This window comes from Anabas testudineus, chromosome 8, assembly GCF_900324465.2.
Source record: "Anabas testudineus chromosome 8, fAnaTes1.2, whole genome shotgun sequence".
In the NCBI taxonomy this organism is placed as follows: domain Eukaryota; kingdom Metazoa; phylum Chordata; class Actinopteri; order Anabantiformes; family Anabantidae; genus Anabas; species Anabas testudineus.
In genome coordinates this window covers 13448774-13471652 of record NC_046617.1, presented here as the reverse complement: position 1 = coordinate 13471652, position 22879 = coordinate 13448774, and the positions used below count along the sequence as shown (strand labels likewise).

The following is a 22879-nucleotide window of genomic DNA, read 5'->3' as shown; positions in this document are numbered from 1 at the left end:
AGAATGACTCAATAAATGTTGACGCAGCAAAGTAACTAAAGCTCTGATGACATAAAAGTGCCCTTCTACCAACTCTAAGAAAGTCAAAGGTCACTGCAAATAACCTGATTAGATAGATGTAGGCCAGCTAATTGACAGTTTGACCTTGACATAAATAACGTAACTACTTTGCCAGGTGTCTTTTCTCTGTATCATGATCTAAGATTTCTACACGTAGAGGATGTGAGTCCATCATGGTGTTGCTATGTGCAAAATGAAAACAAAAATATGTTTCCCAGTCATCACCGTCCAAATTTGCATTTATATGTTATCTTGCTACTACTACTGTGCCATCGCACATTCACTGGGGAGGCAAACAGTTATGAGGAGAATGCTGCTGTGTGTACAGAGAAATATTTCTGTTATGACATGTATATATTTGGAAAGAGAAACTGCTGCTGTACATAAAAGTAGTATACATTTGTGTTTAATGCTTCACATAATGATGTATGAACAGTGCAGGGACGACTGGCCACTTTATCGCATGAAATCACGAATGGTCTTCCACGCTTCCATTATCACTTATTGGCATATTGGCTATAGAAGGCAGAGAAATCGCTATAAAACTCACAAGCATTTTTGGCTTGGTTTTAAATAAAATTGTGCAGCTTGTGTATGTAGAGTTCGGAGCAGTGTTGAGTAAGCCTATGACATTTTCTTGGAATCATTTCCCATTCTTTATAGACATTAAATTTCACATTTCACAATATTGTCTGCATATCCTTGTGGTGTTAATATAAGACATTCTTCAAACACTAAACAAGCTTCATTCTGCGGGAAGTATCAAAATCCCATTTTCTGGCAACCACTGACATTCTGTGAGAAGAAATCATTTGTTGGTACAACAGAATACTATTCATTTTTGAGAATGAGATAGGAATTTTCACATCTGTGTCCATATCTGATGCATTATTTTATGTGATATTCACATTCTCACTCACTGCTCAATAAAGAATTAATCTAATTCATATAGCAATATACTATATCTGCCATTATTGATTATTATTGGTAACATTAACAAACAGCATAAGCCAATAAAATCGTTATTTGTCAGAGATCACTTACATTTGATTATGAAATTCAGTAGTTTTAATGAGATATCATCTTATAATAATCTCTATCAATAAAGAATTGAGACTATAATGCACATATCACAAGTAGGACAGTGACATCTGCTCAAGTTTAGTAAGACATAGTATGGTCTCCCAACCTCCACCCTTTTCACTTTTCTTGTCTCTTCTACAAGAAAACACAACATATTGAGTAACAATATCAAATAATCACACAAAAATGACAAAATTAAGTTCTTCCATTTCACGTCATCTCTTTAAATGTTTCTCCTTCGTAGCGCTCCCTCTGGGTTTCCATTTGTGGTACAAACTAAACTGTTCTGCAACAGTCAAAGAGCTTCATTGTGCTGCCTGCCAGAGTCCACACACACACACACACACACACACACACACACACACTTACACAAAGCTCACCTTGCCTGCTGGTAGTTTTTTATATCCATAATGAGAAATCTGAGAATGGACAAACATATGCACTCATTCCCAATTCCCAAACACACACACGCTTATCCAATTATAGGAATTCATAGATAACAAAGACTTACAAATTTAGTTTATTATGCCTGTGATGCGAAACCCAAGTATGGAGACTTACACACATATATATACACACACACCTACCAGGGAGTTCAGTGAGTGTAATTTATGGCAGCGTATAAAAGATGGTATGAGTGGCTGCTCTCAGCCACCTATAGCAGTAAAATCTCTGTGCTTTTCTTTGGCCCTGCCCAGAGTTCCCCCCTCACGCCAAACCCATTCCAGCCCGTGGTCCTCTCTAATTTCACCCAAAGCAGCAGAAGCTTGAGCTGAAAAAGAGGAATCTGGCCCCCAAGTCCAGCAAACTATTCCCTTTTCCTGTCTCCCTCCTCTTCCAGCAACCACAGATCGACAGCTCTATGGCCAGCACTGGCCCAAAACTATGAGGGGTATTTTCAGCACTGTAATTTGAAGCACACATGGTATACACATACACACACTCATATAGAGAACCACACACTCAGCAAATACACAGGCAGATGAAAAGATACAATAAGACAGAGGAGAGCAGACACGTGTCCACAACGACACATGTTGTTACATCCACAGAACACCTTGACCCATAGGTCTGTTGACTTTGTGTGCTGGGTCTGTGCAGTAGCTCAGTACAGGAAAGCAGGGCGGAGGCCTAACTGCATAGAGATGTGAAAGAAGCTCATCTGAAAACAAGAGGCCAATAAAGGGATGCTATGGCAGAGAGGGCACAGAGGGCACAACTCAGAAAAGGAAAATGAGTAAAAAATATTCATATAGCGTAATGTTTATTTTTGGTGCCACTGGTTTGTGATTTATACTGAAAGAATTAAGGCTTTACTTGTTTTGGGTCTGTTTTTAATTAGTGAAAGGCTTCGTCATACTAATACAACATGTTTATCTCACTCGGTCTTCAAAAACAGCTTTTTTTTGTACTACACCTTTAATACACTACATGTTACTGAGCTTTACGTAACATAAGTCACCCGTGTCCTCCAGTTGACCTAAGCTGGTAGTCGATTTAAAATTAAAATATGTTTTTACTGTTGGGCAAAGAGCTCTGTTGGAGAAGAATTAGCTCAACCTTTTGTTAAAGTTCCCTTTTAGTGGGCAAACTGAGAAAATCTGAATCTGAATTATTTTTATTAGAAAAGTATGCAAAGAATGTAAATCTGAATGTTGGTGTTTAATTGTCTAAGTAAACATAAAACAGTAATAACACACATTATTAGTGCAGGGATTAATGAAGAAAATGTAGTAACAGATATGTGAAGTGATGATACAACAGTGGAGGTGGGATGCAGTGAACAGTGTGGGGTCTGGTTGGGTCAACTGTACCGTTCAGCTTTTAGGAAGAGGAACTAGTTCTGGAAAGAGGCTGTTCCTGTGTTAACTGGTAGAGGTCTTTATTGCTCCCAATGTTTTCCCTGAGTGGAACAGTTCAAAGACTAATTGTCCAGGGTGGTATGTGTCAGAAAGAAGAAAAAGCCAGGTGAAAACACAAAACACACAACAAAGCAAGATTCAACTCTGAAATTCAATCCTCAGCCCTTCAGTGGTGGGATAGCAAAAAGCTGCCACACGCACAGACAAACAGTCTCACCAACTGTGCCAACTACCTAAATACAACTGTCTGCATGCTCATGCACACAGATACACTCTAGCACTGATTACAGATGCAGTATATACTGCTCCTCCTGTCCAAGACCTTAATTACCCTGCACAGTCTTATTTCCCATAAATACAGCAAGAGCAGGGCTGTAATTAGGGCCTATATTTACCCCACCTGGCTAAGGGAGAACCCAGTTCAGTGCTGGCCACAGGGATGAGCCAGCCCTGCTCCACAATGAGTGCAACCAGGACACCAGTGGACAAATGAGCAATGTCCCAACTCATGGCATGGGACGGAGGGCGCATAGACACGTCATTGCCAAATGAGATAAGCAAGCAGCCACTGGAAAACAGGCAATAGACTCAAAATACCTGTGGTAGACTGGCACAAATACACGATACCAAGTACAACCTCTGATGTTTCACTTCTATAAATAAGGGAGACCAAAGAAACAGTGCATACATTTTCACTGAACTGGTTCTGAATAACAAATTGCCCATTGTGGTTCAAGTTTATGATCTACCAGTGATTGCTATCCACCGAAATGCAAATACATGATAAACAAAATGGGGTTACATGTTTTTTCCAGGCTCCCACAACAAATCAACCCATTAGTCAACTGATATTGCGACATATAGACAAGGCAAATCCGAGGAACTGTCTCTCTAGCTCCCTTTTTTATTTGTTAGACACAATTGTTTGTGGCACTTTTTAAATTATACATTTCATATATACAACTGTATATATCCAGTACATGCAGCCATTCAAATCAGCTATACACACTTGATGTCCGACACAGTCAGACTACATGTCTAACAAACCAGCTCTGACAGACTATAAACCAGCATTACCAATTCAGATAACCAACAGACAGCAGGTGTTACTTTTTCCCCTTTGTCCTCAGAAACCCTCTTGCTTAAAGCACCCTTGATAGAAATAATCAAATGAACGTACATGTGACATGCAAAACATAATTCTCAACCCATGCCTTTAATCCCAGATCATTTTTAGATGTACACAAGAATAACAAATCAAAGCGAAGTGGAATGCCTGAATATACCCTCACTTCTCCTGAAGATTTGTGGACATTAAAGCTTCACACTCATCAATATTCAAATGACATCACGTTTAAGGGGGTTTAGAACAAATTGCCTGCACCCTTCCAACTCTGCTTCAGCAGATAGGGTTGGAAATAAAAGTGGCAGTGGCTCCCCCATTCTCCAGAGGGAGAGCCTCGCACATCTGAAGGCTGTGAGGGTGAGGTTCTGCTCCCTCTCTTCTAAAAGCAGGAACTCGTGTGTTTGAGATAGACTGGAGGAGGGAGAACAAAAACACAAAAAAGGGAAGCTCAACCCTCTAATGACTTTGATCTGGATCCTAACTTTGGTTTGAGGTGGTGAGGCCATGTGTGGAGTGCTGCAGAGAACAACGTGCTGACTCAGGCTTCTGCACTACTCTGGCCTCCGTTCTGTGGCAGTGAGACCAAGAAAATTAATAAGAGAGTCGGGAAGAAAGAGGAAAAAGAAAACACCGAAAGACGATGGTAGACTTTGCTTGACCGTGTCCAGTATCCACATAGTCCTGAAACCTGAAGCAACTTTTTTTTTTTTTATACCTCTGGCCATTTTTAAATGGACAATTTTGCTAACATTTAGAGGAATAGAAAGGTCCTAGTTAGTTGTCTCGTTGGCCTTTGCCTTTTCCAAATTTGAAAATGACATGTAAAGTGAAAGAGAGTGCACAAAAGAGATGATTCAGTGATTTGCAAGAATGAATATTTTATAAATCAATCATATTTTATATGTAAAACCTGAAATAGGCACAGTAACTATTGCTGCCAAATAAAATTATGGCAGAAAAAAATAAATTTTCCCACTGAAAGTAGGACTACAAAGTAGGACTACAATATCCTACTTAAGATAGCGCTAGTCTCCAGCCAGCCCTTCCACTCCCTGCTCTACTGTGCTCTGCTACACTTTCCCACTCTCTGTCCAGCCCTAGAAAGTAGTCATAATAGAATTATAATAAATGAGAACGCTGCAAAAAAAAAAAACAAAAACAAAAAAAAAAAAAAATATATATATATATATATATATATATATATATTTGTAATAAAAAAATAAGTTGTATCAAGTAGCTTAGAACTAAAATACTTAAGTAAAAGTACCTTAAAACTGTATTTAAGAATTAGTATAGTACTTAGATGCATACTACCACACACTGCCCTGGATTTGCGAACCACTGCTCTCAAGCATAATATAAACCAATTAGCTGAAACTTAAAACACATTCCTGGCTTCCAATCTGCCCTCAGACTTTTGTCACTTCTATTTTTCCCCTCCGTTCTCCCAAATACGGCCTGCTGCTCACCGCTGTCTACTATCTAATAAAGTAAAAAAATTGCCATAGACTTGGCTGGAATGTCCCAGCAGCACATCCTCACTACCAGAAACCACTGATCTCTTACTGGAGACGCCATTGCAGACATACAGACAACCCAACACTGATTCATTCTAAAGTAATGAGACCCTTTGGCTGCGCAAAGTGATTTAAATAGCAATTTTATTTCAATTACTTGAAGTCATTTGTTAAACAGAGCACAGTGACTGGCTGAGGATCTGGAATAGTATTTATTCGAGCTATTTGGATCACTGCTGAAAAATTGTGCTGGATGTCCCCCATTGCATTGTGGTGAAAAAGAGACAGAAAGGGCCTTTGCAATGCAGAACACTCAAACATGCTCACGCAATGTGTTAAAAGGGACTTCAAAAGTGACACACCTGATGTAAACATCCAGGTTCAAACACTGGAGAGTCAGCTCAGGTTACTTAAGCAAACAGAAACACTGTCGTCGCACTCTGTGATGTAAAGGCGTTCAGTTGTAAGTGTGCCACAGAGAAAATAATCTACATGTACCTTTCTTTACAGCCTGTCAGAGTCAATGACAACACATGCGTCCCAAACAGTACGCCTTTTATAAAAGGTGTCAAACGTTTCCAAAGACACACAGAACAACACATATGGGGGGTACATGCACCAACCCAGGACTATGCAGTCCTCCTTCTCCTTTCCATACAAGGGGATGTGCCTTCCAGGTATTTCTGCGGTCTAATATTTAATCTGCTGTGGCATGTAGTGTTTTTACAGGATACCTCATATTTACAAATAAGCAGGCCCACAGCCCGAGGCACACCGAGCATCTCGGTAATTAGAACACCCTGGGAGGTCCAACACTGAAATGTGTGAGAATATTTGCACTCACCACCCCCTCATCTTCATCTTCCTTCAACAAACAAATGCTCTACCACTCCACTTCCTCATTGCTACGTATTGGCTCATGGTTGTCATTGGTGAGAGATTTCCAATAAGGGAGTTAAAAAAAGGTTAGTGGTGTGAGCGGAGACGTTCATGGTCACACCAGTTCAGTGTGGGATGGGTACCCGTGGGAAGAGGAGTGAAGGGACTGCAACTTGTGTAGCACCAACATAAATCAATACCATATGAGCGGCCGGTGGTGAGTTCTCTGGGTTAACGTCAACATGTTTATCACAAGATGTAGTGATGGAAAAAACAATCTGCAGTGACAGGGACTAGACATATAGTTTCTTTTGCACACATTGGCTTCTTTACTTTAAACAGCGTCGCCTCAGGTTGTGTCTGTACTAAATAAAACTACTTCTAAGCTGGAAAACTGCATTTGATTTCCTTGTTTTGGCAATGTGGTGAACACGTAGACTCACCTGAACAGGTGTCAGTTGAGCTCTGGGGTCGAAGACGCGCAACATCTTGTCCTACACAGACAGAGAGGGAGAAGAAACATCACTGAACTGAAAAGAGCTGGAAATGATTAACATTAAGATATATAATACAGTGTTATAAAACAGTTTAAAGCCAACTGAGCTCAAAAATCCTTTGTTTTAAATCAGGTCTACTGACATTTTGGTTTATTTTCAATCTCATTGGTGAACTACAGAATATGGAAAGCATGCAAAGTTAAGTAATAAAAATAAAAATAACATGCAAGGGCTGTAAGGAAAGCCTATGTTTTATTTTGATTTTGTTTTTTTTTTAGTAAACATTATGAACATGAGGCGTAAAGAGCAAGATTTACAATTCTCACAAAGTAAGGAGGAAGAGAATGACTCAGCTACAATCATTATTAAAAATTATGGACAACTGATACATGAAAGCGTAAAAATATTAAAAGCACCTTTATAGAGTGCCTCCCCCTCAGTATAACTCAGGTAAAGAACAACACAAGTTCTCTGAAGCTTTCCTTTATCAGTGTTATCTCACTGATTCATTGTCAGCAGTGACCTTTCCACGGCCTCATGTGCCTTCACCCCGGCCAGTCCAAACATGCATTCGGCATCAGTCATAGCATCCAATCACAGAGGCTTCTGCATGATTGAGAGGAAATTGGGCCTAATGGGATCAGGCTGTGACCGGGACATGTGTCTGCAGCCGTGTCACTCAATACTGCTGTGTGACCGAGATCACAGCAGCAGCCTGACATAAAGAGCAGAAGAGCAGGCAATGAGGATAAAAGCTAAGGCTAAAACCACACACACAGTTAACTAACATATACATGTCAGAGGGAATCATGAGGCTGACAGTGACATTCACTGGGGCACTACACAGCATTCAGACGCTCACAACATAACATTTCTATCTCCCTGAACCAAATCATCAGTTTGAGTTTAAGCTTCTCTTCACCCTTCTCCCCTCCCCATCCAGGAGGGGAATTATTTGCTGTTTATTAGCTCCAATAGCAAACAGGGATTTATTTTCCTGCCCCTATCTGTGTGTGTATAGGAGTGTATCTGTGTAGCCCACCCACAAATGTGATGCCCCAAGGTTGTGTCTTCAGGTCTCTGTGACTTGGTGTAAGCGAAAGGCTCAGAGAACAGTGCAAGAACAACACACAGACACAAATAGGCGTTCCCTTCTCGTGTGAGATGGGTTCGAGCCCACCTGTTGCTAAAATGCCTACATTTTAAGCCAACACACAGGTTCCGGTAAATGTTCTTTGATAAACTCACCAACTTGTTATTTTGGGCTAAGGGGCTGATACTAACTACTATTTTCATCATAAGAACATTGGCAGATTATTTTCTTGGTTAACCGATGAATCATTTTGTCAATAAAATGTCAAAAATGGAATGACATCCTCGTTATAATTCCCACAGCCCAAAATAAGACCTCCTAATTTCTAGTTTTGTGTCAGCACTGGTCTAAAACTCAGATGAACAAAGTTTACTATCACATATGTCAAAGCTTCAAATTATAAAAACTAAAATTAGCATATTTTGTGTACTTTTGGTTATATAAAAGACAAAATTATTTATTTAATTATTAATAATTATTATTATTTGACTGCCCTATTAATTGCACAATATATTTCTATTAAGTGAGTAATTGTTGCAGCTGTATACTCAGTGGCCAATCTTTGTTCCCTCACCTCAGACACACACACACACACACACACACACACACACACACACACACACACACACACACACACACACACACACACACACACACACACACACACCTACCTACTGTATATACTCACTGGTATATCATCATAGCTGTAGTGCACACAACAACATATGTGAGAGGAAACTATCTGGCTGTGCAAACACACAAATGATAGGCCTTCGTGTGCGCACAAACACCATGCACGCACACACACACACACACACACACACACACACACACACACACACACACACAAAATCAAGCAAGCAAACACACTCTGTAAAGCCTACAACAATAACTCGTATAAAAACACACACCACCACAACTCATAAATGTACAGATGGAAGGCTTGGATGGATATGTGTGTGTGTGTGTGTGTGTGTGTGTGTGTGTGTGTGCTAAAACAGCAGCTGTTTAATCAAAGTGACAGAGCCTCATTCCCAAGCTGCTGTTAATAAGTTTTCACTGCTCACAACTTTCACGTGTATGCAAACACACGGAGTCGCTGGGAATCTTCAGCCAGAGATGCTCTCTTCACTCATCAAACACACTGCACTGCCAGCCTCCTGTTCCTAGTCTCCCACGGTTACCGCTGTCAAATCATGTTGCGATTGTCAAGTTGACACAGCAAGATGCTTTTATCAAACACTTCTACCCTGAGAAATATGGTATTGAGTACTATTAGAAAATGACTTTTAAAATTCAAGGTGGACGGTGGAACATAAATCCAGCAACACCTTCTAAACAACATACCACCCTGTCCCATCCATCATTTGGATAAACACAGACTTTACTCAACTCCACTCATTCTACCTGTGGATTTCCTTCCCCTACACCGAATGGTGCTTTTCTCTCTCCAGGTGTGTCATAAATATACATCGCCCCAACTCCAAACGAGGCCTGTCATGCTACTTTTGCTCTTTAGAGTGGTGGTCTCCCTTTTACCTTCCCCCCATCCTAGCCCAGTGTTTATCCAATGGGATGGTCTGGGGATTGGACCCACATGTTGGCAGGCCCTATTTGCTTTAATAAGATGGATTGAAGCGATTGAAAGGGGCCTTTTGGGTTAAATGACACCAGAGCCCAACAGGGCAAGAGCCTAGGAGGCCCCCAGCTCTGATCTTGGCTCACATTTCCCCCCCCCACTCGCTTTCTTTCCAGGCGACCTGTTCTTTCAGGCTGAATTGAGGCTGATGGTAGCTTAGGTGAGGATGATTATCTTGTCAAGGTAAATGTCATGATGTGGACACAGCCTGTGAAGGGTGGAGTAATTTGTTGCATGTCAGAGTAAAGACAAACAACTGGGATTTGACTGTCAGATCAGACCTGTTAAGTACACACATGGTAGATTTTTGTGTCAAACCTAATTTGATTTCAAGCACAAGTTAACTCATCATGTATTGTCCAAAGAATGAACAAAAGGACTTTTGTATCATTTTCACATCCATTAGTCTATGTGTGGTATCAGAATGGATGCAAATCCCTTGAGAAATTCATCCTAGTACGGAGGTAAAACTCGGAAATGAATTATGTTCACCTCCACTGAAACACCTCCAGATCTTCCTATAAACCAAATATGCTCATGAAGCAGTTCCACCTCAACTCATAAATTCCTACTTTCTCTGCCCCCTGCTCATAAACCCATACCACCTCCCTCTTCCTCCTCCTACACAAAATATTAACAACATAATGGAAAGCCCTTTAAGCTCTGTGATTATTTCCTGATGGCACACACATGCATAAAAACACAGAAGACTTTTTCTCCTCTTAGATTTTGCCCTATGTGCCAAAAAAACTACTGTACATGTCAAAAGAATTACGGTCAGCAGTTCCTGATTAGACACAAACTTGCACGAGAGGATGCAAAGGTTCAAAGGGGCATTCAGAGGTGAGGTGTAGGAGTGGAGACAGGTGTGGTCAAGAAAAAAACAAAACACCCTGATGGATTTTTCCCTCGCACGCAGGATAGTGCTCTTATTAATTCCTTAATGGCCATATACACTCCTCAAGATCTACATCAACTGTAGTTTAGATTTTTTTAAATTGCATTGTCATCACATTTTTCATAATAAAACTGGTTATTGCATTATTTATTTCATAGGGCTTTCCAAGTTTATTCTTTTTATATATGTGATCTTAAACCTTTTTATGAGCATTAAAGCTAGTTGAGAGTTTGATGAAATAAAGCCAATAAATTAGAAGTAAAGAACAAAAAAAATGTAGGTCAACGCCCATACTGAAAAGGTTTATACACTGTGAAAATTAAATGTAGATTTATGGATGCATATTCGAATAAAGTTTTTATTTTTATGACTAATTTCAAACTTAACAAACTCGAGCTTCTTCAGAGTCCTTTTAAACATTTAAACAACTTATCAACATACACTAATTACCTTATCACTAACAGCTATGCCAATGAAATAAACTCCATACAGAGCAGCAGTGTCCAATATGAGGCATGCTGGCTCCATCTAGTGGTCACTTAATGCTGCAACAGCAATCACACTGTGATTCATGCAGATATAAAGTTGTTAGCAAAGTACAACTAAAGACAATATTCACTTTAAAATTAAAAGGTGAGCCCATGCAGGTTCATCGCAATGTACATCTGGTGCAGGGCACTCTGTCCTCACCTTGCAGGAGGAAGCCAGCAAGGAGCCGTCCCGTTTCCAGCTCAAACTCTGCAGCTGGTCACTGTGCGGCTCCAGAGCTGCAGACACACACATCATAATTAAGAGACACAAGAAGAGGAAAGGACTAGTAACATTATGGTCATGTTGTACACAAAAAGTAAGAATAAAGTTGAAAAAAGAGTTTTAAAAAAATAATATATGTGATAATACAAATAATAAATTGCAGAATGACAGCACAACATAGACAAGACAATAAAAGAAAAGAATACACACAGCAATGAGGGTACAGCAGGAAAAATGCAGGGGAGAAATAAAGTACAATAAATACACCACAGAGAAATCAGAAAATGCTGAATAACACCAAAACAATGATGATTCACACCAAAGAATGGACCATGTGTCCTTACAGATTAGGCAGGTGAGAGGATTATGAGCACGACAGTGCCATATGTGAACACAGCACAGCTTGTATGAATTGTTCAGTTCCACCATGACACCAAACAGATGAAAAGAAATGAGAGGTGCACTTGTTAAGACAGGTAAACAAATGGTGATGCGACATCAACTTAAACAGCAAAGACAAAGACAAGAACCCAAACACGCTCTCATTCAAATATATTGAATCAGTCCTTAAACACATATGAATGAGGGTGACTGAAGACAGTGTGGGGGGGAGGTACAGCAGCGAGCAGCAGCAGCCAGGCCAGCTGTCATGGAATGGGTGGGGGGGGGGCAGTGTTTGTGTGTGTCGGGGGTGAGGCCAGAAGATAGTGACTATATCCTGAAGCCAGTCTGGGAAGACTGGGACCAGGACTGCAAATCAAAACATTACCTCTGCTGCTCCGGCACTTAGACAGAGCCACAGGGCTGTAAAACGTAGGCAGTGACAGTCAGACAGTCCCAAACAAAAATAAAAAGAAACCAACCACTACACTCCACTGAAAATATATATTCATGTTACACATAGAATCAAAACAGGCCACAACAAAACTTGAAGACCAGACGACAGAGACTGAAATGTTACATGTAACACACAGTGTAGGATGTTTGACAAAGACTCTGACAAAGTACATATTTAAGACATGTGCTTTAAATTGAACTGTGCACCTAATGAAATGTACAGCTCTTGTTGCTACCTGCTAGCGGTGCATCCCGGCGACTGGTGTCCCAAATGAGTACAGACTTAGAGGTGCTAACAGCCAGCAAGTCAGAGGAGGTGGGGTGGAACTGCACCAGCTCCAGCTTTCCCTGGCCTGGACACAGGGTCAGCTCTGGACTGCTGGGCTGTTCCTGCTCTGGATCACACAAATGCCACAGCTTCATCTGCACACACATAAGGGGGGGGGGGGGGGAGAAGAATGGCCAGGGTCACTTACACTTTAAAAGTTTCCAATTTAAACATTAAACGTTATATGTCTAACCAGCAAAACTTTTCCTGCCTCCACTCTGAAAGAAACAGTCCTCAAACCTTAATAAATAACTGTAGTTTTGAATGTAAATGTATGAAACTGCTTGTGATCAAATAGGTGTGTTTATTGGCAGACCAGACAAAACATGCATGACAAACCCATTTGCTGATTGTAGCTAGTTTAAATCAACTTAAATGTTCCTCGATGGAGCAGGCTGGGAGTGAGACAATTACAGCAGTGACCTAAAATGTGGATGAGGAGGTCCTTTGAGGAAAAAGATGAATTATCTCAAAAGTCCTGAATAAAAGGAATCCTCAAAATAGGTATTGAGGCTACCTGCAAAGGGCTCTACATCCAGGTCAGGTTTGGATTTCTGGCTGAGGCTGTCATATAAAAAAGCAGATGAAGGGAAACTGTATGATAATGGTTTTAATTCAGTAATACAACATCCCCTGAGACATATTTCCCCCTTATTTAACTTGCTCAGCACCACAAGCTAGTAAAACAATTGGTGCTGTTGGCATTAGATAATAAGAAAGAACTTAAAATGCCCAGTATCTGCAGACCACTGTGAGGTGTGTGTGTGTGTGTGTGTGTGTGTGTGTGTGTGTGTGTGTGTGTGTGTGTGTGTGTGTGTGTGTGTGTGTGTGTGTGTGTGTGTGTGTAGCAATAGTCATGTGTTTACACAGGTATCTATGGTATATGAAACTGCTGAGTCTAAAGATGCAGGGCCACACTCAGCAGATTCCTGGAAGCCAGGGCACCTTTGGCTGAGGATAATGTGCTGAGAGTCTTCAAACTGTCTGAATTAGAAAATGTGAGAGACTCATTTCACATTTAAAACCATGCCAGGAACAACAAACCCAAAAAGGAAGTGAGCATCAGAGTGAGATCAATACAAAGAAAGAGAAAAGGAAAGAACCAACATCTCAAAGTAAATGGGGAGCTCACCGTTTCATCACCAGAGCATGTTGCCAGGAGACTCTCATCAAAAGGAGAAAAGTCCATGTCAGTCACTAGATCTGGCAGAGAGGAAGGAAAATAAACAGAAAATAAAAATAACACAGTGGCTGGATAGTGTAGGAGTAACATCACGTCCCTCCAGCTGTGGCCTACCTCCAGTAGGGGTCTACTTCCTAACACTTACCCTGCCTGTCTTTGTACCTTGTAATTAAATTAAAAGCTTTTTCAAGTGACTAAATAATAATAAATAATTACATTTGTAAGGAAACTAATTTGCATTTCTCAAGTGATGGTTTTAAAGACACATTAGTGTCTGTACTAGGCTGCAGTAATGCAAAGAGAAGGAGACCTGGGAGAGACGCACAGGTCTAAAAACAGTATAAAGAAAAAGTACCAGAATGACAGGAGATCTGTGCGACTGTCCACTGGCCATCTGAACCAGGTTTGACTGAGGTCAGACCCAGCATTCCTCCACCTGTAGACACAGAAAACATCAAACACAAACAGGCATCTGTAACATTTTAATAACATCCTGCTCTCCGTGAAATGCTCTGCTTGTCTTAGGAGTGTTTTTGTTTTTTTGGCTCCACTTTTCATTTAATTTTAACTTGATTCGGTTTTCTCCATATTCTGAATGATTGGGTGTAGAGACTTGTTGAAAAACAACTGTACACAAGGGATCCTTCTGTCTGCATGAATCAAGCTACTGACCACATATCCATAGCCTTACCAGCCTGCTCTGTATTGAAGGCCACAAGTTTGGAGTTGGCTTTGATGTGGTTCCCCTGACAGGAGAAGGAACCAGCACGAACATTGTTGATCCATTCCTACATTTAAAGACAGAGGAGGAACAATAAGTGGTTTGCAGTGTGTGAAACATAAACATAATAATTCACACAGGACACTGGCAGCATACTGTAATGGAAATTAATATGTCCACATCAACAAACCGCACACAGTTGTAGCATAGGAGTGAACACAACCAAGTTGCTGTCACAACTAGAATTAAAGGAAGACATAAACAGGAAGGATCTAGCTGAGAGCACAAGTGTCTCTGAATGAGTACGTTTTGAGGAAGTGCAAAGGCTCCCAGCTCTGCACAGCAGAGAACTCTTAAAGCCTCTTTCATAACCTTAACAAGGCAAAAGCAGCAAGAGGACAGAGTGTCTGTACAACATGCTCCAACAACTACTGCTGTGCTAATCCTCGGAAAACTGGTAGAGAGCAACTATGACGAACAGTTTTTAGAGTTTTATACATAATTATAAAACAGGAATTCATTAGAAATAGCGTTTTTTGCACCCATGCGCTTCAAAGCTCACTTCAAAAGTGTGCATCTATTTTACCGGTTTAACAAATTCTGCATGTGCCTGAAACATGTCTACTCTTGCAAAATCCTTTTACATATCCAGGGACAATGTCTATCTGGAGCATCCTCGTAAATTATTATGGATCAACATGCGCAAGATCTGGTTTGTATTTCTTCTCAATTTAAGTGTTTTCTTATTGTTAACAATTAGGAACAAACACCTTCTGCTATGAATCAAGATACAGGCTCATGATTACAAAGAGCTGAGGCACCAAAGACTGTTTTCAGGGGACTATAATGCTATCTTCCAAATGAGAGCTGACTGAATTGATTCCCAAACTACTTTCTCACATCATGTGGAATACACAAGCTGTTCGGGATCCTCTAAGGAGGAGCTAATCTTTATTGTGGTTCTCGCAAGCCCTACAAACCTGTTTACCATTTTCTCTTTTATACGGTGCTTGAGAGCTCCTGTCATATGACTTCAACACAATCATGCACATCCATTACTGAATACAGGACTAGTTTAACATTGACAGCAGCAAAGCACCACCTGCTGTGAAACTGCAGCAATATCAGGATCATGCACCGTCCATGCAAGGCAGGGTAGAGGATTACATAATACATCTCAGTAAAGGGGGTTGCAACTTAAAACAAATGCATCCAAAGAACGATAGAAATGTGAAATTTTTATTTAAGACCATGAGTCCAGTTCAGACACGCCGCCCTTTGCAGTTATCTCTGACAGAGAGGCTTCATTATAGAGTCACTTATCACATCTCCTATTCAAATCGTTATGTTTCACTCATAGAAAATCTGTGCAGACACTAAACGTGCAATCAAATCACGGTGCAATCCAATATTATAGTCGAGAAGCACAACAGAAGACAAAACTCTGTAAGCTGTGACACCACTGTAAGGGGCGTCATTGCAACATCCTATGCAGGCTAGCAGTCCTATGCAACCGCATGGCTCGACCTGTCGTTTTGTTTGATTTTGTAGTAAAAGCATGTGTTTACGTGTGTGGATTCAGATATCCGTGTAGTTCTCTCAATACTATGCAGCCCTCCAGATGCCGGAAGTTCAACATCCCTTGCACACACAGGCAGGCGTTCCCCCAAAACACCACTTTAGTAGCACGGCTAATGTTAGCAACACAAACCAAACTGGCTCTACAGACACGCTGTGAGGGCTACTCACGTCTTTCTTGGCAATTTTCGGAGTGGTGTTTTTGAATTTGGAGGTCTTAAAGCGATTCATGCTGCCCTCTCAGGTTGACTTTCGTGCCTTCCGGGTGTTTCTGTCGAGCTGGCTGCGGCTCGGCTCGGGGCTCCGGCTGCAGCTGACAGCTCAGGTTTGCAGCGCGGTGTCTGTTCGCTTTGCTGCTCGGAACAGCCCGATGGGGCGGGGCTTTCCTTCTCCAACACAAGAGGACACCCTGCTGGGCGACGTGCTACCCCGGATGTTAAAACATGCACTTACACGTTCATTTATTTCTCCACTGCTGAGACTTGCTTTCACTGCGATGTTTGAATGCTTTCAGATAGTACGAATTGAAGTCTACACAAGCTGCCCGTGAGGAGGTTATAAAGAGGAACAGTTGCATTTTAAACAAAGTCGCTTTTCTTGAGAGCTGCTCCTCTTGACTCACACTTAACAGCTTTGTGAGCTAGGTGACGCCCACTTCGTTACGGACATGCGCACTGTGTCCGGAGCGGTGCCCTGCAAAGTAATGATGGCGTCCTCAGCTGCTCGCTGTTCCTCACGTTGGATCACAGTCATAGTGTCCTCTGGACATCGCCGGGCCGCCGGTACTATTGTCTGTACTGGTAATGGAGGGGTTCGTAGTATTTCTACGCTTAGAGGGGGTAAACTGTGGCGGGGAGAGAGCCTGGTGTGCAGTGCAGCAGGGAGTGCGGTGACATTGAGAGGGCTGTCAGGTGAGTTGTGTTTTAGCCATATGGTACTGGCCCAAGCTAAGCTAAGCTAAGCTAAGCTAGGCTAGGCTAACTTTGTTGTCAAATTCTGTTTGCTCATGTGGTGGATGCATGGTAAAACAACTAAATTAATTCAGCACGGGAGAGGCTTTAAATTAACAATTTAAAGTTGTTAATTTAACAATTAACATTCAAGATAAGATGGACTCGATATTGTGTTTGTGCACGTAGCCATGACTGCTAGTTGATCAAATGTGATTTAATCAGTCCTGCTAGCTTTGATTTGCAGTCAAGTTGAATTTACCGGGTAGTGTTAAAATATTTTCTCAAAAAGACTCTGTAATCTAAATAGTATTTTGATTTATTAAACTGTAACTCCAAAAAACCCGGGATGTTTAACCATTATGTAACTTGAATATGACTCTAAAACTGAATTTTCAATTTGTGTTTGGACGATATTGCAGAGACACTAACATATGTTTCCCTTCTTGTCCAAGTGGTAAATCATCTCCAGTTTCCAAGCATCTGTGTTCCTAGAGCTTGATGACAGATCAGGTTTACCTGTGGAAACCTGTACTCACTTCTCAAGCCGAAACTGGATGCAGATCTATTTCTCTAAATTATATTACTTACACATTCACCCCATTTTATATTTTGACAGGTCTGAAGTCACCCCATGCTGCTTGCTTTCACACAAGTGCCCCTGCTAACAGCAAGCAGGATTTTTACCAGGTCCTTGGAGTACCTCGCTCAGCAACCCAGAAAGAGATAAAGAAAGCCTACTATCAGGTCTGGTCTTTCCTGACATACACAAACAACTTATGTTTGTTCTTAACTGACTATTGGCTTCACAGTAGTTGACAGTGTGTTTCGTTGTCATTCAGATGGCCAAGAAGTACCACCCTGACACCAACAAAGATGACCCTCAAGCCAAGGAAAAATTTGCTCAGCTGGCTGAAGCTTATGAGGTTTGGTTTTTGTCTTTGTTCAAGCTTTCACTTGGACTATCTACTGTCTGTTTGGTACCTTTGTGTGTTTTATTTGAAATCTTTGAGTAGTCATCTCTTCCAGTTTAATCTGTCAAGACAAATCAACAATCTAAATGTTTTTTTTGTGTTTCTCTTAGGTCCTGAGTGACGAGGGAAAGAGGAAGCAGTATGATACTTATGGCTCGGCAGGCTTTGATGCAGGTCAGGCTGGTGGCAGACAGCACTACTGGACTGGACAGACCGGCAATGTGGACCCAGAAGAGCTCTTCCGCAAGATCTTTGGGGAATTCTCAGGTGGCCATGGGTTTAGAGATTTCAATGCTATATTTGACCAGCCACAGGAGGTTAGTGTAAATTTGTGTGAAACTGTTTTTGAACTGTCTGTTGGTAATTTTGTGTCCGTGCATGTTTCAATTGATTGAGTGAATAATATCTCTCTCTCTCTGGCACAGTACATCATGGAGCTGACATTCACTCAAGCAGCAAAGGGAGTCAACAAGGAGATATCTGTTAATACTGAAGCAGTCTGCCAGCGCTGTGATGGCAAGGGCCACGAGCCTGGCACCAAGGTCCAGCACTGCCATCATTGCAATGGCTCTGGCATGGTAAGGGCTCTGGGCATGTTGCCTTTCTTCACTCTGCATGTGTATTTCATTACTAAACACACATATTTTCTTGATCGTGTAGGAGACTGTGAATACAGGCCCGTTTGTGATGCGCTCCACATGCCGTCGCTGTGGTGGCAAAGGCACAGTCATATCCACCCCCTGTCACTCGTGCCGTGGGACAGGACAGACCAAACAGAGGAAGACTGTGATGGTTCCTGTGCCTGCAGGTCAGATAAACATCTGTTTGATCTATTGTAAATACCTGTTCTCATCTCTATTAAGAGATGGCTTGTCACAAATCATAATATCATATAACATGAATCTTAACAAATCTCTGAAGTCATAGTCCACCTGAAACCCTTTAAGAATGAAATGACTGACCTACTTTTAAGCCTTTAGGTGGTGAGCGTTTGATACTCAAAGCATAGATTTTTATACAGTTACGGGTACAACCCCTCACTTTGGTTTGTTTTTGCTTGAAGGGGTGGAGGATGGCCAAACAGTCCGAATGCCCGTTGGAAAGAAGGAGATCTTCATCACATTTCGGGTGGGTATCGATATAAATACTAGTGTGTGTTACTAATCTCTCCACAAGCCCATGCCTGAAATAAAAGAGCTTTCCAGAAGGTGCATGTTCCAGTCAGAGCTGCTGTAACCAGAAAGTGCTGGATTGAGCAGTTTGAGCATTTTAATGTTTGCATACTATGTGTGATCGATTGAAGTGTGTTCCGGTTTTGTGACCAGGTCCAAAAAAGTCCAGTGTTCAGGAGAGATGGTGCAGACATCCACTCTGACCTGCATGTTTCTGTTGCACAAGCCATCTTGGGCGGCACAGCCAGAACACAAGGCCTCTATGAAACACTCAACTTATCAGTAAGTAGACACATACATTCTTCCCAGTTTCCCAGTTCACGAGGAAACAAACATATTACAAATAGACAGTGATAAAATAAGTGATTGGTGATTTTTTTTTTTTTTTTACCTTGTCTTCAGATCCCTGCAGGTGTCCAGTCAGACCAGAGGATCCGACTGACAGGGAAGGGAATTGCTCGTGTTAGTGGTTATGGCTTCGGAGATCACTATGTCCATGTCAAAGTAAAAGTACCCAAGTAAGACTCCACAGAGAAACATTCATCTAGATCCCTGAAGATATGAGAGAGACTTGTGGTTGATATAAAAACTTGTATAAACAGCATTAAGCAAACTGGAATAAAAATCCTTGTTTTGTGACAGATGTTTTTTTTTTTTTGTTGTTGTTTTTTCTTTTTGAGCAGGACATTGACTGACAGACAGAGAGCTCTACTAATGAGCTATGCTGAGGATGAGACAGAGGTGGAAGGGACAGTAAATGGTGTCACTGCCACCACCACAGGTAAGAAAAACAAACTCCATCTGACTTTAACTTATTCAACTGTTCTGCTATTAATTTTGTTTACATCTCTACTGAGAAAAGATCTTGGGAAAGGGACTCTTTAGTTGATGCAGTGTCCATCTCTGTCCAGGTGGGGGCCACAGTGGTAAGTGGTCTGAGACAGGGCAAAGAGTGCATGACAAGAAGGATGGAGAATTAAAACAAGAGGGGGGCTTCATCTCCAAACTAAAGAAATTGTTTAGTTTTTCCTGACAGTCACAAACCAGGTAGGAGTAGTAACCGATTTATCTCAACTAATTAGTGTCTCCCACTTCACAAATATGTGGGATATATAATACAAAACATTTATTTACTTTTCACTAGTTGGGTTTGTGGCTGTCATAAAATCACAGCTGCACCTCTGTGTTCATAGCAGTGTCTAGCCTTCTATTCTGCACCTTTAAGTGAAAACTTAACAAATGCCATCTTGTTTCTTGAAGTTTCACTTCAGCAAGAGTCCTTTCTTTAAATACTGTCTTTTCCTTTCTCTTCCAGGTAAAAGATCCTGGAACTAGGAGGCTCCAGCATCAGGTCAGAGGGCAGAGGGGACAGCAACATGAAGCAGAGACAAAAAGGGACAGATATTTGAGGAGTACTGGGTGTTGAACAAGACCTACGAAGGTTCTGGATGGACCAATAAGGACCTACCTACCATGCCCTACGGTGAATAAAGAAGAGAAGAGGTTGACCTTCTGTTTATCTGCCAAAGTGGATCCAAATACAAGCGGACATTGAGATGCATCAATCACCTCACTGACTAATATCCATTGAGCCTATTTTGGTAGAAGACTTGTCAATTACCATAGCCCTGTGTGCACCTTGGTTTTCTGCAGCTCCTCTGTCATTAATATAACAGAATCAACATGCACAGAAATAAGTTATGATATTGACAGAGTCTGTCACACTTCTCTGCCAATGCTTACAAGTCGATCATTAGACTACATGTTTACCTCAGAGGTCAAATGTTGGGGAGTGTAGAAGTATGTCTGCCATGCCAGTGTATGGTCCCTGTCCTCTCTGAGAAGATTGAACTGTCCGAAGTTTAGGGTAAACTGTGAACACTGATACTTCTGGTCTCTTCCTCTTTATCCCATTTACATTTTGAGAGAGTTCTGACCATAATAACATTTGTGTGTAGACAGTTGTAAATCATACATGCAATGAATGCATCATATAATAGAGATACTGTACAGTTAAAATAAAGCTAAGGTCTGGAAAAGCCTCTGTTTTATATAAATCATTAAACAATAGTACAAACAAAGTGTTCATCTTTATATTACATTACATATATATAAAATGCCACTACGATATATAAAATGCCACTACGACATATACAATCCACAGGTAGTGATGTTTGCAGAGTATGTTGTATTGAATTACTATGAGTTAAACAGATGTATCTAATGAACTAGTGGTTTTCAATAAATCTACTTACGCAGATCTATGTATGCTTTTACAAAACTATTTTTAAGCTACAGCTGACTTGTCCTCTGTTATTTTCTATTCTACATAACGCGGTTCATTAGTAGAATACTACTGGAATTTGACTTCTAGAATTGGGATGTGATTTCAATTCAATTCACCTTGTAATAACTAATCCTTCAAGGGTCAGTCTGCTAGAGGGTTTGTGTCAATGAGCTGGTGAAATAAATGCTTTTATTTTGGAACTTGTGTGCTTAAAAAACAGTGGAAAGAAATCAGCTTTATTTCTGCATCAGATTTTATTTCATTACAGACAACACAGCATATTCCTTTCACTCTCATACAATGAGAGTGCTTGAGTCAGTGACTAATAAAGCTTTGTCCAGTTAGATACACAAACAGATTAAAGGCAGGGGCTAATTAAAATGCAAGCAAATTCAAAGTTAACATGAATTAGTCAAGCATTCCACTTCACCTTAGTTTAGGGTTTCATCAATGGCTAAAACTACCTGTGCTCCTGAGATTCAAGTAAGCATCTCTATAATATGTTCTGAAGTATTTTTGACACATCAGATCATAAGAGTGAAATAAAAACATGAATGCTACAGGAGTACATCAGGCAGTTCCTGTGTCCGTCCTTCCTATGCAATGCATTGTATTGCCATCTGACTGCAACATGAACCTGAGACTTTCAAATAAAAAAATCATACGACTTCGTTTTCATGCCTGTCACCAAATAGCTGCACTGCAGCTGTTGTCCTGAATTAAATTCGCTAATAAGGGAAATCCACACATTCATATACAGTATGCATTGTGCACAATTTACACAGCAGGGAAACCTGGATGACAAAGTTATCTGGAGGTTTCCTTTGGTAATCTGTGGCTAAGAACTCCAAGCAAAGAAAATAAATACAATGCTTTGAAAGATAAAGCAAAGTTAACAAAATGTCTTCACTGTGTCAGGATAAACGCTGAACTGGAAATCAAAGCAATTACTCTGCATATATGAAACAGCACAAAAGTATTCCTCATGTACATCAGAAACAACTGATTTGTGCACCAATAGGGAAAATAAACTAAATATACAGTATGGATAATGAGAAGAAAGTTTTAGTAGTGGTGCATTCTGGTAAATCCTAAACAAACACACATAAACAAGAGGCAAGCTGTTGAAGGACCTACCTAGTAGTTCATAATAAACAACAAGTATTGTTAGCCACCATGTAGATAAACTACACGTCTAATATAGTATGTAGACAAACCATTACTATTAAACAATCTCTTTTAAAACATCTGCAATCACCTTTACTAACATGTCCTAATATAGGCAGGTAAAACTGAATCAATGAGTCATTCAGCTTCTTTGATATTTACGCATTTAAAGTGAAAACAGGCAGTTTTTATGAATACAAGATGCCCCATCATGTAACTGTGAAGCAGGCGAACAGTGCATCTGAACATGCATCAGCAGAGATTCAAATATACAG

At 40.7% G+C, this 22879-nt stretch overlaps 2 protein-coding genes across 4 annotated transcripts in view; one reads left to right on the top strand and one right to left on the bottom strand.

Annotated features, from left to right (window-relative positions):
* Positions 1 to 16405, bottom strand: part of LOC113148302 (mitochondrial import inner membrane translocase subunit tim16-like) — a 95268-nt gene extending 78863 nt beyond the window's left edge. The window contains exons 1-7 of one of the 2 annotated variants that reach the window (XM_026340154.1): positions 16226 to 16405; positions 14447 to 14543; positions 14111 to 14191; positions 13705 to 13775; positions 12481 to 12667; positions 11345 to 11421; positions 6971 to 7021 (exon numbers count right to left, since the gene is read on the bottom strand). In XM_026340154.1, the coding sequence (XP_026195939.1) occupies positions 6971 to 7021; positions 11345 to 11421; positions 12481 to 12667; positions 13705 to 13775; positions 14111 to 14191; positions 14447 to 14543; positions 16226 to 16285 (624 nt within the window). In that variant the 5' untranslated portion in view covers positions 16286 to 16405. The remainder of the gene's footprint in view (positions 1 to 6970; positions 7022 to 11344; positions 11422 to 12480; positions 12668 to 13704; positions 13776 to 14110; positions 14192 to 14446; positions 14544 to 16225) is intronic. The other variant, XM_026339999.1, reaches the window with a different exon arrangement.
* A 301-nt stretch (positions 16406 to 16706) lies between these two features.
* On the top strand, positions 16707 to 22793 carry dnaja3a (DnaJ heat shock protein family (Hsp40) member A3a). Of its 2 annotated transcripts, none has more exons than XM_026339789.1 (11): positions 16707 to 16965; positions 17624 to 17751; positions 17847 to 17930; positions 18089 to 18295; positions 18404 to 18556; positions 18639 to 18786; positions 19042 to 19106; positions 19304 to 19432; positions 19553 to 19668; positions 19834 to 19931; positions 20466 to 22793. In XM_026339789.1, exons 1-11 carry the CDS (start codon positions 16722 to 16724, stop codon positions 20483 to 20485), a joined length of 1392 nt encoding a protein of 463 aa, XP_026195574.1. In that variant the 5' UTR covers positions 16707 to 16721; the 3' UTR covers positions 20486 to 22793. The 2 variants fall into 2 exon arrangements, with proteins under 2 accessions (XP_026195574.1, XP_026195660.1); XM_026339875.1 differs by lacking the exon at positions 20466 to 22793 and adding an exon at positions 20062 to 20198 and having other exon boundaries at positions 16732 to 16965.
* Positions 22794 to 22879: the final 86 nt, after the last annotated feature.